The sequence below is a fragment of the Nicotiana sylvestris genome, chromosome 5, assembly GCF_000393655.2.
Source record: "Nicotiana sylvestris chromosome 5, ASM39365v2, whole genome shotgun sequence".
NCBI lineage: Eukaryota > Viridiplantae > Streptophyta > Magnoliopsida > Solanales > Solanaceae > Nicotiana > Nicotiana sylvestris.
In genome coordinates, this window is record NC_091061.1 from 72913026 (window position 1) to 72930157 (window position 17132).

The 17132-nt window shown below is 39.9% G+C and overlaps 1 protein-coding gene across 1 annotated transcript; it reads right to left on the minus strand.

Annotated features, from left to right (window-relative positions):
* Positions 1 to 1998: 1998 nt before the first annotated feature.
* LOC104218423 (proline-rich receptor-like protein kinase PERK1) lies at positions 1999 to 5478 on the minus strand. The gene is made up of 8 exons (XM_070174462.1): positions 5222 to 5478; positions 4379 to 4906; positions 4200 to 4286; positions 4007 to 4077; positions 3444 to 3520; positions 3084 to 3231; positions 2795 to 2956; positions 1999 to 2517 (listed from the first exon to the last, which is right to left on the minus strand). Exons 2-8 carry the CDS (start codon positions 4770 to 4772, stop codon positions 2188 to 2190), a joined length of 1269 nt encoding a protein of 422 aa, XP_070030563.1. The 5' UTR covers positions 4773 to 4906; positions 5222 to 5478; the 3' UTR covers positions 1999 to 2187.
* Between the last annotated feature and the right edge of the window lie 11654 nt (positions 5479 to 17132).

A 17132-nucleotide genomic window follows, 5' to 3' on the forward strand; every position in this document is an offset into this window, starting at 1 on the left:
ATGTAACATGACTATTTTTTATAATTTTTTCTATTTTTGTCAAACAACAACTTACTTAATTAATCTAAAAATGTAAAATAAAATCCTAAATGCAGATGCAATATATTTTTTTATATTTTTATGATTTGAAATAAATGTCAAAGCTAATCCTAATTAATTAAACTAAAAATGAAACTATTTTTGTGTTTTCGAAATTATATAAAGATAAAAATAAGGTACTACTTTTTGTATTATTTTTTTTTTAAAACAAAATTATGAATACATAAACTAAAATATTTTTTGTAATTTTCATTTTTCTTGTAATAAAATAAAGTAAAAAGAGTCAAAATGAGTTGAAATAGCTATATTAGGCCTAAATTAAATATTTACATACTAAAATATAAAAATATTAGGGAGGGTCAAAAATCACATGTCTACAATAGGTATACCATTGAAGGTAATGACTTATAAGCTAAATGATGATCAATTATACCCGCCGGTGAAGCGAAAGAAGAGAAAGTAGAGAGCATTCAAAAATCAGGTAGTTCGAGAAAAGGTAAGTAAACTTTTGAAAATTAGTTCATTTCGTGAGGTAAAATATCCTGACTGTTTAGCCAATAATGTTGTAGTACCTAAGAAAAATGGAAAATGACGAGTATGTGTAGATTATATTGATCTAAATAAGGTGTGTCCTAATGATTCATTTCCTTTACTACATATAGATCAATTAATCCATTCTACTGCTGCTCATGAACTTTTAAGTTTTTTTATGCTTATTCTGGATATAAGCAGATAAAAATGGATCCCCAAGACGAGAAAAAAACTTCTTTTAATTTATTACACACATGGGGAGACGACTTATTGTTACAAAGTCATGCCTTTTATCTTGAAGAATGTTGGAGCTACGTACCAGAGGTTGGTGACCAAAATGTTTCAAGAACATTTATTGAAAACCACGGAAGTATACATTGATGACATGCTAGTTAAATCGGCAAAAGCAGAAGATCATATGAAACATTTGAGCCCTTTGATATACTTCGCAAATATAATATGAAGTTGAACCTAGAGAAATGCGCTTTTAGTGTGCATCAGATAAATTTTTAGGTTTTCTTGTTTCTAACAGGGGGATTGAAGTATATCCAGCTTAGATCAAAGAAATACCGGATGTACTTACAAGTAAAATGAAAGTACAAAGGCTAACTAGGAGAGTAGCTATTATGGGGAGATTCATATCAAGATCCTCATAGAATTGTTTCAAATTTTTCTCGTTATTGAAAAAACAAAATCAGTTCGAATGGACTAATGACTACCAACACGCTTTGAAAGAATTGAAAGTGTACCTGTCAAAACCGCCTCTGCTATCGAAGCGAAGGGATGGAGGGAGATTACCCATCCACTTAGTTGATCTGAAGTGGTAGAAAGCATCGTATTAGTATGAGAAGTAAGAGGTACGCAATCTCCCATTTACTATATTAGCAAGTCTTTATTGGAAGCTGAGACATGATATCCTCATTTGGAAAAACTAGCGCTAGCATTAATAATGGCATCTAGAAAGTTACGACCCTATTTTCAGTGTCTTCCTATTTTTGTCGTAACTACTTTTCCATTACGAAATATTTTACATAAACATGGATTATCAGGGAGATTAGCTAAATGGGTGATAGAACATAGTGAATATGATATTACTTATCAGCCACGAACAGCCATAAAGTCACAGTACTAGCAGATTTTAGTTCAAGTTTACTTCCTGAAGCTGAAAATGAGGTACGGGCGTTTATCGGATCTAATGTGGGGACTTGGACATTATACACTAACGGTTCCTCAACTATAAAAGGAGCAGGTTTGGGTATTGTTTTAATTTCACCTTAGGGGGGAATTATTAGGCAAGCAATAAAATGCTACCCTACAGATATTAATTCAAATTGTCAGATGTTAATTTTAGCAAAACAATACCAGAAGGAACTTTAAATAACTAGTCTCAGGAGATGTGAACAACCAGTCAATAATAACACAGAGACATTTAACAAAAGAATTGACAGCATAACTCACCAGATCCTTGTTGTATAAGACATTACAATACAAAGGAGAAGAAAGATTTTCAATTTGGGAAAGACAACAATTTGAAGAAGATAGCTGTACATTTAATGAGTAAAAAATGCCACTGTGAAGTGTTAAAGAAAAGAATCAGTATTTGATGGATGTCTTGCATCAAAAGCTTTCGCTGAAGCTTTTACTTCCATCGAAGCCTCTATTATCTTTCTTCGTCCTCCTACTCATCTCCATTTCCTTGCTCAGTTGGCCTTCACAATTTGATCCAGACGGATGCAAGCCATACTCACTTGTTGGATTACTGTACTGATCAGTGCTGCCATATTCTTGGCTTGCAAGTGCTAACTTCCTAAATTTCTTCATATCATCACTGTATTGGGAAGCATCATAATCCGAACTTCCGTATGAACTGTACACTGTGCTGTGTCCAGGTCTAATCCCTTCATTGAGATCGGACAATGACATATCCCCTTCTAAAGCTCTGACAACCTGCTCAATTTCAAAGTTTTAGCTTAGCATTTTTGCATCTGGACAAGGACATTGGACCTAATGTTTTAATAGCACCTTAGCTAGTATATTGAGTTCACTGAACATGGTTTTAGTTACGTTAATTCCAAATACCTCAGGTAGTAAGAAGTTGAGATATCTTAAAACTTCAAAAGATGGCTGTATCATTACTAGATGAAACTTTCTCAGTGCATGCCAGGATAAGAGCTGTACTAATTGACTGCTGAGAACAAACTCTTTCAGAAAAAAATTATTTTACCTGGCTCATTCGCGGTCGACGCTTTGCTGAATGGCGAACAGAAGAAGCAGCACAAGCAACCATCCGAACCATCTCATTATGGCTATAATCATTTTCCAACCGTGGATCAACAAGTGTATCAAACTTTTCATCTTCAAGTGCTCGTGTCAACAAAGGTCTTGCCTGTAACAGGCAAGGAGATCAGTAACTTTTCTTCAATGATAAAAAAAAACTAATGACACTGTGAGAAGAAGTTTGGATATATATTGATTGGATGTATATTCTTCAACACGCTAATATAAGTACCTACCCAGTCCACCAAACTGTCATCCATGGATGATTGACTAGAGCCAACGGGGCGTCGTCCAGTTAACAACTCTAGAAGCATTACTCCAAAGGAGTACACATCTGATTTTTCTGAAAGCTTCCCAGAAGAAGCATATTCTGGAGCCAAATATCTAGAGTCAACACAAAAAGCAAAATACAGTTAGACTCTAATTGGTAAAAATGAAAGAAGAAAAAAAACATTAAAATTGTTAACACGGATATTAATTGGGAATGTCAATAACATGCAATCGGAGATTAAATATCAACTCCATTTGCAAATAGAGATTTGTCTTGGAAGTCAGAGAGTAAGCAGCATACAAGTTGAAAGAATCTAAAATCTTACCCAAAAGTTCCCATCACTCTGGTAGAAACATGAGTGTTAAAATCAGAAGTGATCTTTGCAAGTCCAAAATCTGCAACCTGATAGACAAACAGGGTTTATTTATTAGTGCAGAAACGAAAACAAGACGCTGGATTCCAGATCAGTTTCTGTCATGTATGTCAAACTAGTAACGGAATATAGTTTCTTATGGTGAATTTAACTTCTCGTGTATTATCTGACAAGAGGGGTTGCTCTGATGGTAAACAACCCCCACTTCCAACCGAGAGGTTGTGAGTTCGAGTCTCCCCAAGAGCAAGGTGGGAAGTTCTTGGAGGGAAGGATGCCGGGGGTCTATTTGGAAACAGTCTCTCTACCCTAGGGTAGGGGTAAGGTCTGCGTACACACTACCCTCCTCAGACCCCACTAAGTGGGATTATACTGGGTTGTTGTTGTTGCTGTAGTTGTGTATTATCTGTACTTTATGAAATATCCACCGGAACGTACTCTCGGTAATAATACGATAACATAGACCCAAGCAAATGAAGTTCTAGTCATATTCTGGTCATGTATGCTGAAGTCTGTACCTTTGCCTCAAAGTTAAAGTCAATAAGTATATTAGCTGTCTTGATTTCACGATGTATGATTTTAGGTTGGCCTGTGATGTGAAGGAAAAGACTTCATTTAGGGTACAGAACTAATCTGACACAAAAGCCAATAAGGATTTATCAAATGATTTAACAAGAAAACTGTTAAACCAAGAGAGTAAGAAAAACGTACAATCTTCATGCAAGTATGCCAGTCCTTTGGCAGACCCTAGAGCAATCTTCAATCGTGCTGGCCAATCCAATGTAGGCCTTCCCTTTTCTGAAATTATAAGCATTTGAAGGCATATTTAGCTAAGATTGAATCAGGCAGGTTATGTTTTTTGATAGAAAAAGGTTGTATGTTTAATTTACCATGTAAATGGAATTCCAATGTGTTGTTTGGAACAAATTCGTAGACAAGCATCCTCTGAGATCCAGTGATACAGTATCCGACAAGAGAGACAAGATGTCTATGATGTACACGGCTAATGATCTCAACCTCAGCCTGAAATTCACGCTCGCCCTGTCTACTTCCAGCCTTAAGCTGTTTAATAGCAACCACTTTGCCATTAGGAAGGAGTCCTCTATACACATAACCAAAACCACCTTGTCCAAGAAGGTTTGCATTTGAGAAGCCATCAGTTGCCCGTGCCAATTCCTCATATGTGAATGTGCTCTGAGGGAAACCTAACGCCATTTCAGGAGAAGGCGGTGGGAGTGGGTTTTCAGATCCAGAATAATTCGATGATGCTCCACTACTGCTCATGTAAGGCAGGGGCTGAGGAGGAAGTAGAGAGTGTGGAGGCCGTGCTGCCCCTGCCGGTGGTGGAGATGGTTTCAGGGGAACTGAAACAAAATGATCTCCAGGTAATGGAGCATTTTGCTGCCAGTGAGAGTCAGCTGCAAAATAAGACTAACATCAGTCTTAAAGTGATATGATAATGAAGTCCGACAACAGTAAAAACATCAACCTACCTGTACATTGACTGTAATACTACATATATTAAAAATCGAAGAAAACACGTTCCCCATATTCAATTTTTTCAAACTTAAAAAGTAAAAGAACAATTGTATAATTTATGATTCTCAACCCATATAATATTCAGACAATTAATAGAGCGATGGTATAACAAAAATTTGGTAAATTTTTTGGTGAATAAAAAATGTCTGTACAACGAAAATCAAATAATTTGAATTTTGAACAAAAGATTGCACCTTTGATCGGCAATGGTGGTGGAGGTGGATTATAGTAATCTATTGGTCTCTTCCTCTTTCTCTTGCACTATATGATTATCAAAGCCAGCACCGCCAGAATCACAAGACCCCCTATGGCTATTCCCACCACTGCTCCTGTCGGTATTCCTGAAGACCCTCCACCTGACGGCGGCGATGACGACGCCGGCGTTGAGGGCCCTCCTCCACTAGGTAGGGGTGGGCATATCTCGGTCGGAACCGAACTAACCGACCGAATCGAATTTTTTTTTTTTTATTTCGGTTTCGGTTATTCGGTCGATTTCGGTTTAAAATTTTAAAATTTCGGTTTTTCGGTTCAGTTAACCGAAAAATCGAATTATTAACATATATGTTCTTTAAGTTATATATAGGCTAAGCCCATAGGTAATAAATTAATACTATTAGGTCCAATCTATCAAAGACTCAACCCAATTAAGTAAGTCCATCAACTTTCCAATCTTAAAGACTTTCAGTCTATTAAAACTTCCATAGCATATGTGATAGATACCGGGAGAATTTCACACAGAGTTGTAATTTACACTATGTTTGAATTTTATGATCCATAAAGTGTGCAAAGTTTAGTCTATTTTTTTTCTCTATAAACACAATATTTCCAACAATTTCGAAGTTTTGGGGAAAATCAACAAATTCGTCAGTCGTATTATTACATAGAAGGAGTCCAATATGATAATGTTCAAACCGAAAACCGAACCGAAATAACCGAACCGAAATTAGAATAACCGAACTGAACCGAACTTATTTCAGTTCGGTTTCGATTACTACTTTTACAAAACCGAAAACCGAATAACCGAACCGAATTTCTTCAAACCGAACCGAACCGACCGAATGCCCACCCCTACCACTAGGTGATGGCTGAGACCCTCCTGACCTAGAAGGTGTTGAATGAGAGTGTCACGAATGGAGACAACATTGGGCCAATCCAGGAAGCTGAAGTACAAGTTGATCCACCAAGTGGGCCTAGAAGTTTGCCCAGAAGAAGTAAGAGGGGTCGAATACCAGCCCAAAGGCTAGATGATTATGTATGGGGGCATTTGCATCTATACCCGCTTTTTGTGTCACGTTTTAACTTATGTTCGCTTTGCAAAAAAAATTGCAAGCGTACCTGCTTTTTCGCATAACTTCAGCATACGGGGCTGAAGTAGCAAAGGTAATCGCGCAAAATTTCAGCATTCTAGTAGTCGGGCCTGAAGTTCAGCTCTAGAGCTGAAGTTTTTGTTTTGTAACTGTCGAACTTCAGCTCTAGAGCTGAAGTTTTTGTTTGTAACTGGCGAAGTTTTTGTTTGTAAGCTTCAGCTCTAGAGCTGAAATTTTTATTTTTTAACTATCGAACTTCATCTCTAGAGCTGAAATTTTTTGTTTGTAACTGGGGAACTTCAGCTCTAGAGCTGAAGTTTTTATCTTTTTAACTAGGGAACTTCAGCTCTAGAGCTGAAGTTTTTATTTTTTTTAACTGGCGAAGAGCTGAAGTTCCAAGACTGCAATTGCATAGTTATAACTCACCAGTGATATCCATGAGTGCGTGGAAGATAAGAAATGACTGGACAAGAAAATATACAGCACTATTAGCATGGGAAAACGTATGGTATCCAAAATCTGCTAGGGGTTTCAATTTTATTGCTCTGATTGGATGTGCATTGACTTCTTTTTCATTCGTCACTGTTGCTTTTTGTTAATAAACTGGTCCAGACCAACCAAGGCAACAATGTTACCACAAGGTACATCCTCAACAGTTTCCTGCTTCTTACTCATCCAGATAAGAGTTCACACTGACGAAGAAAACAAGTTACACTAGAAAAGCAACACGAGAAGCCTAGATTTCTGGCACTTTTGTACAGAGATGTATTAGTGGTTTTAACTATAGTCAAACTTATACATAGCTGTAACGGATTTCTTGCAGAAAAGGGAGAAGGAGAAGTTTGAGAAAGAAGAGGTGGATATAACTTTGAGGAGGAGAAGGAGGAGGAGAAAGGGAGCTGAAGTTGTTTAAAAAGTGGGTACAAGTTAAAAGTTTTTAAAAAATGGGTATAGGTTAAATGGGGGCGACCAAATAGGACGCCCCGTGCATTTTTTACTTATGTATGGGATACTGGCTAATTAGGAGAACTTGTTGTCCAATACATATCTCAGGAGGGGACCAGTTAGTAGTATATTAATAGAGGAATGGAGACAGAGTAGAGCGGGCAAGAGTTTGTTAGAATATTTCCCTTCCTCTGTCTGTGGCTCTATCCTCCCACTATTTTTTCTTTCTGTCATTGTCATTTCCATTCCAGTGTTTGTTGGTATTTTCCTCTCAACTTGTATTATATTTTTATCATCAGAAATCAAAGCCCATTTTGTTTGATTAGTCTGTTTGTCAGATCATAACATTTGGTGCTTTCATTGACTTCATCTACCATGGTAGATACAAAGCTTTCTGCTGGTACATCATCGGAGCCGGTGATGGATCCTTCGTCCGCTAGCTCACCAGCAGTGGTCGAATTCCGTGTTGTGGTCGAAGACAACCAGCGTTTCATGAAAGAAATGTTCGCTCAAATGGCGGCTCTCACAACCCAAATCCGGCTTCCCACCGGTGAAGCTCCTCAAAAGCGACCAGCTGAGATAACCTTACCTCCTGACAAGGTAGGGCATCACCACCCCACGTTACGCCATAAACCCGCTCCTGTTGAGATAAGCCGTTTTGATGGCGAAAACCCAGCAACTTGGATTTTTCAGGTGGAGCGCTACTTTGATTTTTATCGCATTGCCGATGATGAAAAACTCACTATCGCTTCGTTTTACCTTGACGGAGAGGCTAGAGATTGGTACCGATGGCTTCATAGGAACCGGCAATTGGTAGATCGGGGCCACTTTGATGAGAAGTTGCTCATTTGCTTTAAGAAGCGTATGGTTCTGGGTCCAGCCGGTCGACTATCAAAGCTACTGCAAACTTCGACGGTAGCAGAGTTTCAGTCACGTTTTGAAGCTCTATCCACTGAAACGGTGTCATTGCCTGAAGAATTTATGGTTGAATGTTTTTTGTCTGGGCTCCGCCCAGATATTCAGTCGGCAGTCGTGGCACATGAGCCCACTATGCTAGAGCGGACCATATTTTTGGCCCATATCCAAGAGCAGTGCATAGCTTATGAAAAAGGCCCTGCAACCCCTACGCCCAACTATACCTAATATGCAAATAAGCCCACTTATAACAAATCACCCCCTCTGTTACCAACACCATCTCCCACAACTCTAATTTTACAGTCCGCCCCAGCTAGATCTCCGGCGACACGCCTTCTAATAAAACTCTTATCTTCCGCTGAAACTCAACAAAAATGCCGAAAAGGGCTTTGTTTCTATTGTGATGAACGGTACACCCCTGTCCATAAGTGTAAAACGCAACCCCAACTTCTTCTTCTTGATGAGAGCCCATCCGAGCTCAGTGCCTCATCGGACACGTTCGTCTCAGACGATGTTATCGTCGAGGAACTTCAATGTCTCGAAGTTCAATCACACTCTGCGATTTCCTATCATGCTTTAGCTGGTGGCAATTCACCAACCACTCTCCGCTTCACTTGGTCCATTAATGGATCACCTGTTCAAACACTTATTGATGGGGGGAGTACTCATAACTTCATTCAGCCTCGAGCCGCCAAATTTTTGAACTTTCAGTGGAACCTACACCCTGTTTCTCTGCGGTGGTGGGAAGTGGGCAGCGGCTTAAATGTGAAGGGGTGGTTCGAGTTGTACCCTTGGTGATTCAAGGCTATTCTTTGGTACTAGATCTTTACCTTCTATCCTTCTATGGAGCAGATGTGGTACTCAGAGTTTCATGGTTGGAGACTTTAGGTCCGGTGCTTACGAACTATAAGACTCGCCAATTTGAGTTCTCGTGGGAAGGGGCACAGTATAGCTGGTTAGGAGATTCGTCCATTGATGTTCAACCAGTACAGTTCCAGACTATTTGTAGGTTGACTGAGGTGGATGGCATCACATGTTACTATCGCCTAGAGCTGGTTCGAGATCACAAGCCAGCGACACCTTTATACCCAGCTGATTTGACAACTGTGTTGCAACGATTTAAGGATGTGTTTTGCAAACCACATGGACTTCCCCCATCTAGAGCTCAGGATCATGCCATCATTTACAACCTCAAGCAGGGCCTGTGAATGTGAAACCTTATCGCTACCCCTATTTCCAAAAGCAGGTGATGGAACAATTGGTGCCTGACATGATGAAGGAAGGGATAGTTCGACTCAGCTTTAGTCCCTTCTCTTCTCCAGTGTTACTAGTCAAGAAAAAGGATGGCACTTGGCCTTTTTTTGTACTATCGCGCGCTCAATGCTATCACGGTGAAAGACAAGTTTCCAATGCCCACAATCGATGAGCTGTTTGGCGAACTTCATGGAGCTCGCTATTTTTCAAAGTTGGACCTGTTGTCTGGTTACCATCAAATTAGAATTAAGCTCGAGGATGTGGAGAAAACTGCTTTTAGGACTCATGAAGGCCATTACGAATTCTTAGTAATGCCTTTCGGATTGTCTAATGCGCCCTCGACCTTTCAAGCTATCATGAACTCTTTATTTCGGCCTCATCTCCGTCGGTTCGTTTTTGTATTCTTCGACGATATCTTGGTTTACAGTGGATCGTGGAAATTACATTTGGAACACCAAGCCACTGTTCTGCAGTTGCTCAAGGACCACAAATTGGTAGCAAAGGAGGCTAAGAGTTTATTTGGGCAAAAGAAGATCGATTACTTGGGCCATGTAGTTTCGGAGAAGGGGCTATCAGTCAATCTAACCAAAATTCAAGCCATTTTACAATGGCCAGTTCCACAAAATGTAAAGGAGGTTCGTAGTTTTTTGGGACTTGCCGGTTATTATCGCCGGTTTATCCGCCAATATGCTTCTATCTCTAGCCCTATAACGGATTTGCTGTGAAAGGAACCGTTCAAGTGGACTGATCAAACCCAAGAGGCATTTTGAAATTCTCAAGAAGGCATTAGGCCCTGCTCCAGTTCTTTCTCTGCCCGACTTCTCATTGGAATTCCATATTGAAACAGATGCTTCTAGGTCGGGAATTTGGGTTGTGCTATCTCAGCGAAGCCACCTAATAGCTTACTATAGCCATAAACTTTGTCCGCACGTGCGAAATGCTTCAACCTATCACCGAGAAATGTTCACAATAACGCAGGCAGTCAGTAAATGGAGGTAATACCTGCTGGGTAGGTGTTTTATCATCTACACTGACCAACAGGCTTTGAAAAATTTGACTAATCAGGTGATACAGACTCCAGAGCAGCAGCAATGCCTTAGCAAATTAGTGGGATATGATTTCAAGATTCTCTATAAGCCAGGGAAGCATAATATAGCGGCTGATGCTTTATACCGCATGCCTGAGGCTTCTTTTCTAGCCTTGTCTGGTTAAAATTTCGACATCATTACCGTATTACAACAGGCTAACCAGAAACATCCAAAATTATTGGAGATTCAGAAATAACTCCAGATGAGTCCAACAACTATCACAGACTATATCTTCCGTGATGGCTTACTGCTATTTCGAGGACGCTTAGTCTTGCCATCTGATTCTCCTTTGCGAGTACAATTGTTGGAAGAATTTCATTCCTCCCCTATTGGAGGACATGCTGGGGTTTATCGGACTTTCCATCGCCTCTCATCTAATTTCTTTTGGAAGGGAATGCGCAAGGATGTCCAAACCTTCGTGTCTTCATGCCAAGTATGCCAGCAGATAAAGGACTTGTATCGGCAACCAGCAGGCTTGTTGCAACCTCTTCCCGTGCCGGACTTGGTATTTGAAGATATCACCATGGACTTTATTACCTTCTTACCTAGCTCGAAGGGAAAGGAAACCATTATGACGGTGGTGGACCGATTGTCAAAATATGCACATTTTGTAGCCATTCCTTCACCTTCACGGCCCAGACTGTGGCAACAACTTTTGTGGCAGAAATCATAAGACTTCATGGACCCCAAAGGTAATCGTGACAGATAGAGATTCCCGGTTCATGAATTCATTTTGGAAAGAGATTCATCGGCTTCAAGGCACACCTTATCAATGAGTACGGCCTATCACCCACAAACCGATGGCCAGTCAGAGGCTTTAAACAAATGTGTCGAGCAATATTTGTGTTGCTTTGTAGTGGACAGCCCACATGAATAGTCTCCCCTCTTGCCCTGAGCTGAGTACTGGTATAATGCAGCCTACCAGACTTCGGCGAGGATGACACCCTTTCAAGCATTATACGGGTGTGAACCTCCAACTCTGGTTCGCTATGCATTGGGTTCTAGTTCAAATGACTCATTGAGCAGTACATGCTGCAAAGGGATGCAGTAATGGATCTGTTAAAGTATAATCTTGCTAAGGCACAATAGAAGATGAAAGAGTTTGCATATAAAAAGCACAACTTTGTGGAGTTCTCTGAGGATGATTGGGTTTTTGTAAAATTGAAACCATACAGACAAAACTCCCTACAATTGCAGAAACATCAGAAACTTGGGCGTCGCTTCTTTGGACCCATTAAGGTGCTCAGGAGAATCGGTGAGGTCGCTTACAAATTGGATTTACCAGATGAGGCCAAGATTCATCTGGTTTTTCATGTCTCTATGCTGCGCAAATGTATAGGATTGCCTGAAAATCATATTACCCCATTGCAATTGTTCGATGCACCACAAACGAACCTTGAGGGCAAGGTTCAATCTGGAGATGAGGGTATTGTCACGAATGGAGACAACATTGGGCCAATCCAGGAAGCTGAAGTACTAGTTGATCCACCAAGTGGGCCTAGAAGTTTGCCCAGAAGAAGTAAGAGGGGTCGAATACCATCCCAAAGGCTAGATGATTATGTATGGGATGCGGGCTAATTAGGAGAACTTGTTGTCCAAGACATATCTCATGAGGGGACCAGTTAGTAGTATATTAATAGAGGAATGGAGACAGAGTAGAGTGGGCAAGAGTTTGTTAGAATATTTCCCTTCCTCTGTATGTGGCTCTATCCTCCCACTATCTTTTCTTTCTATCATTGTCATTTCCATTCCAGTGTTTGTTGGTATTTTCTTTTCAACTTGTATTGCATTTTTATCATCAGAAATCAAAGTCCATTTTGTTTTCTTAGTCTGTTTATCAGATCATAACAGAGAGTCTACGCTCGTCGGCGGTGAAGGCAAAGAACCGGAATTAGGAGGAGAAGGGTTGGTGGAGGTAGGAGATTCATATGGCGGAAAACCAGAGGCGGCCGGAGGCGGAGTTATCGCAAGGGGTGTTGGGAATGAAGGACGAGCTTGAGCTGGAGGGGCCGGTGGTGGTAGTGATGGAGATGAAGCAGCAGCAGGAGGAGGAGCTGTTGTGTTAGTAGACAGCGCAGGAGGCGACGGTGGCCCCGGAGTGGACATTTTCCAGAGAGCCCTTTATTATTATAGAAATAAAACAAAAACACAAGCGCGCAACAAATGCAAATATATAAACTTGGATAATATGAAATATGTTGCTGGCAAAGTTTGCTTTATCCTTTGCTTCTCTCTGTAGATATTTACTGGTAGCAGTTAGGATTGAAAGATGTAGATTTTTATAAGCTACTGCTACTCAGGGCGGATTTCGGGGCAGAACGGTTCACTCGCTAGAAAAAGTTACACTATACATATAAAGCAATTCCTTTTATCTCTACTACCATTGCTACTGCAATGCTATATTATGTTGATGGAGACTGGGGATCATGTTCGTGTGGGGCAGAACTCAGAAGGAGAATGATCGGACAGGTTGGAACAGAATGGGACCCACGTGTTACACCCCTGTCCGCGGATTTACCTGCTCCCATATGTCTAATCCTTCTTAGAGTAGATTTTAAGTGAGGCTACAGTGATTGAATGAACATGAATTGGCGCCCGTCGGTTTCAATTCATGCAGGGATGTTTGATTGAACACAATTTAAGAAAAAAAATAATATTAGCATCTGTGACTTTAAATATATTATACAGTTAGGAGTCGTTTGGTAGAGTGTACAAGAATAATGCTAAATAAGGTGTATTAGTAATGCAGGAATTAATAATACATGAGTTAGTAATGCAAGTATTAGCTATGCAGAGATTATTTATTATCCATTGTTTGGTGCGGTGTATAAAAAATTAAAATTCATTGCATATTTTTAAGAAAATTATGTGTTTACAAAAATGCCCTCCATATTCTTTAGTTTTAAGGGACTTTAAGGATAATTTTGCATTTAATCATACTAATGCATGCATTAGTAGCCTTGGTATTGCTAATACCATGGTTTGCTATGCATTAGCTATACGTAGGATAATACCAAATAGGGTGTATATTGTTATACATATGTTGAAAAAGTGTACCAAACAAGGTTTTACTAATACACAAAGTTAATGCATGCATTATTTTCCCTAATGTACTCTGATGATAGGCTATAATTATGTATTTTAGTCGCTTATTTCACTCAAATTTACTGCACTTTAATTGAGTTTGAGCTTTAATCGCTAGTGTCTTGCACTAATTGTATGTTTTATGCCTTGTATGAGTGATTCCGAGCTATGTAGATGTTATGGAATGAATTCAAATGATTTGAAGCTTTGAAGTCTGAGTAAAAGCTCGAGGATTTAGGCCGGGATCGTGTTCGGGGGTCAACGGATGATAGTTAGAACAAACGAAGAATCGAGTAGGCATATTGTGCACTATCTAGTAAAATGTGCATAACCTTTTTCTCAAAACTCCATTTAGGCTCCACAATATATGATTGGAAAGCTAACTCAAAGGGCTACAACTTTTATGATTTACGTTTTTCCAAATTCCAAATGGAACAGCGTGAAAGACGCGCAGCCGCACTCAGGCCACGCTTGTCAGGCAAAATACTGGGCAATATGCACGGTCACGAGCGCGGCCGCGCTAGTCAAACCTGGGAAAAGTGTTTTTCCATCTAGGAGAAGGTATAAGTGTTTGGGCTCGACCCTACTTGGTATATATACATGGGAAAACGGTATTTTGACAACTTTTGACATACTTTTGACAATTTAGACCTAAGGAGGCTAAGGAGACCGGGAATTCGACCTAAGGAGGCAAGAACACATTAGGAGCAAGGCGAAGAATTCGTCCACAAATTTTTCACTTCCTTCTTCCTATTTTCATTGTTGGTTATGAATTTGAGTATTGTGTTTTCATATACTTTTATGAATAGTTAATTTGTTGTGATGACCCAAAATGTCATCTTTTAAATTAAATAATCATCTCGGTATTTTAAGACCTTGAAAAGCGCTATCAATAATTCCTCGACTTGCATACACAGTCCGTATAATTTTTCGGAAGATTTTTATGTAAAAAAAATGGATTAAATTGTGAACTAGAGCTTTAAAGCTCAATTGAGTTGACTTCGGTCAACATTCTGAGCAAACGAACCCGGATAAAAGTTTTGACCATTCCGGTAGTTTCGTATCATGATTTGGAACTTGGTCATATGCCCGAAATCGAATTCGGAGGTCCCTAGATCAAATTATCGCCATTTAACGGAATGTAGAAATCTAAGGCTAAAGATTTCTTAAGTTTGACCGGAGATTTGACTTTTGAGAAAAGACCCCGGAATGGAATTTTGATGATTCCAATAGTTTCGTATGGTGATTTTGGACTTAGGCACATGTTCGGATTTGGATTTGAAAGTCTGTAGGATAATTCGGCGCATTTTGGCGAAAGTTGGAAAATAGAAGATTTTTGAAAAGTTTGACCGAGGGTTGACTTTTTGATATCGGGGTCAGAATCCAGCTCTGAAAATTTTCATAGCTTCGTTATGTCATTTATGACTTGTATGCAAAATTTGAAGTCATTCGGACTTGATTTGATAGGATTTTGCATCGAATATAGAAGTTGAACGTTCTTAGATTCATTAGGCTTGAATTGGGGTGTGATGCACGGTTTTAGCATTTTATGATGTGATTTGAGGTTTCGACTAAGTTCCTATGATGTTTTAGGACTTTTGGTGTATTTTGTTGAGGTCCCGAGGGTCTCGGGTGGATTTCGGAAGGTTAACGGATCAATTTGGACTTGTATTTATCTGCTGAAATTTTCTGGGCAGTTTCTACATTTTTCGCACGTGTGAACAGTGACCGCACCTGCGTGAAAAGTATCCATGTACAGTAGCGTGTACAGTATCCATGAACATTATCCATGAACAGTATCCATGAACAAAACCATGAATAGTACCCGTGAACAGTCCCCGAAATTTTCTGGACAGATTTAACTCTAGCAGTCCGGGTTTTGGGTCAATTTTTTGACTTCAAAACTCGGATTTTGGCAATTTGAGCGAGAAATCACGGGAATACTTGAGGCAAGTCCCTTGTGATCATTATTAGTCAATATTATTAAATTATCATTGAATATCCCAGCTAGATTATGTGTTTTTGAGGTGTAAATCGGGAATTTGGGCCTAGGGATTTGAAAATAAGATTTGATGATTTGGAGGCCGAATTGTTGTCGGATTTTGGTAAAATTTGTATGATTGGACTCGTGGTTGGATGGGGGTTCATATTCCGTAATTTTTGTCGGGTTCCGAGACGTTGGCCCCACGGGCAAATTTTTAGTGCAATTTTGAATTTTTTATGGAAAATGTAGAATTTCATGTGGAATTAATTCCTATATTTTTATTGACTGAATTGAATTATTGTGGCTAGATTCAAGGCATTTAGAGGTCGATTTGAGAGGCAAAGGCATTTCAGAGTAGAAGTTTTGCTCGGATTGAGGTAAGTAACGGTTATAAATCTGGTCCTGAGGGTATTAAACCCTGGACATTGTGTTGTATGACTATTTTGGAGGTGATGCACATGCTAGGTAACGGGCGTGTGGGCGTGCACCATAGGGATTGTGACTTGGTCCGTCTCGCGAGACTGTGGAATTAATTGGCCTACTGTTTAATACATGTTCCCTTTGTTTTCATAGAAATTGACTATACTTCATGTTAGAAATCATGTTTAGGCCTTATGTGATCACTGTTGAGACCTGCGAGGTTGTGTACTTATTGAATTAGCTGCTAATTATTGTTTTGTACTCAGTCATAGCTTTTCTTGCTTATTATGCCTCTGTCTCTTGTTGTTCGTTGTTGATACATGACATTACCTCTATTTGGGCTGTTTATATGATTTTTGAGAGCCAGAGAGACTGGAGAGATTGATGACTGAGTGAGGCCAAGGGCCTGATCTGTGAGGATATTAAGGGATCAGGCTGCAAGCTGCAGCATGTTGTTACTGATTTATGACTGAGTGAGGCCGAGGGCCTGATCTATGAGGATATTTATGGGATCGGGTTGCACGCCGCATCATGTTATTACTGATTTATGATTGAGTGAGGCCGAGTGTCACGACCCGGATTTTCCACCCTCGAGAGTCGTGATGGTGCCTACTAATGGGATCTAGGCAAGCCAAACCTTAACTACCTACTACACTTTCATATTGCTTCATTTTAACAAACACGAGGAGATAACATGATAACAGCGGAATTTTAAGTAAATAAGCAGAAGTCAACAGTTATAAAACTTAAAACTACATCTATTACAACTTTTAAACTTTAATTACCCCAAAATCTGGTGTCACAGTATCACAGTCTGTCTAAGAGTTACTACATACAAGGTCTGAAGAAATAACAGCACATCGTTTCTGAAGTATGAAAAATGAAACAGGAGATAGAGATAGAGGGAGACGCCAGGGCCTACGGACCCATGCAGGTCTACCTTGGGTCTACGAGTGGACTGAAGGAAGCCCTCCAACTACTGTCCGAAAGCGGCTCCGGGATCTGCGCACAGTGCAGAGTGTAGTATCAGCACAACCGACCCCATGTACTGGTAAGTGCCTGGCCTAACCCCGGCGAAGTAGTGACGAGGCTAGGACCAGACTCCAGA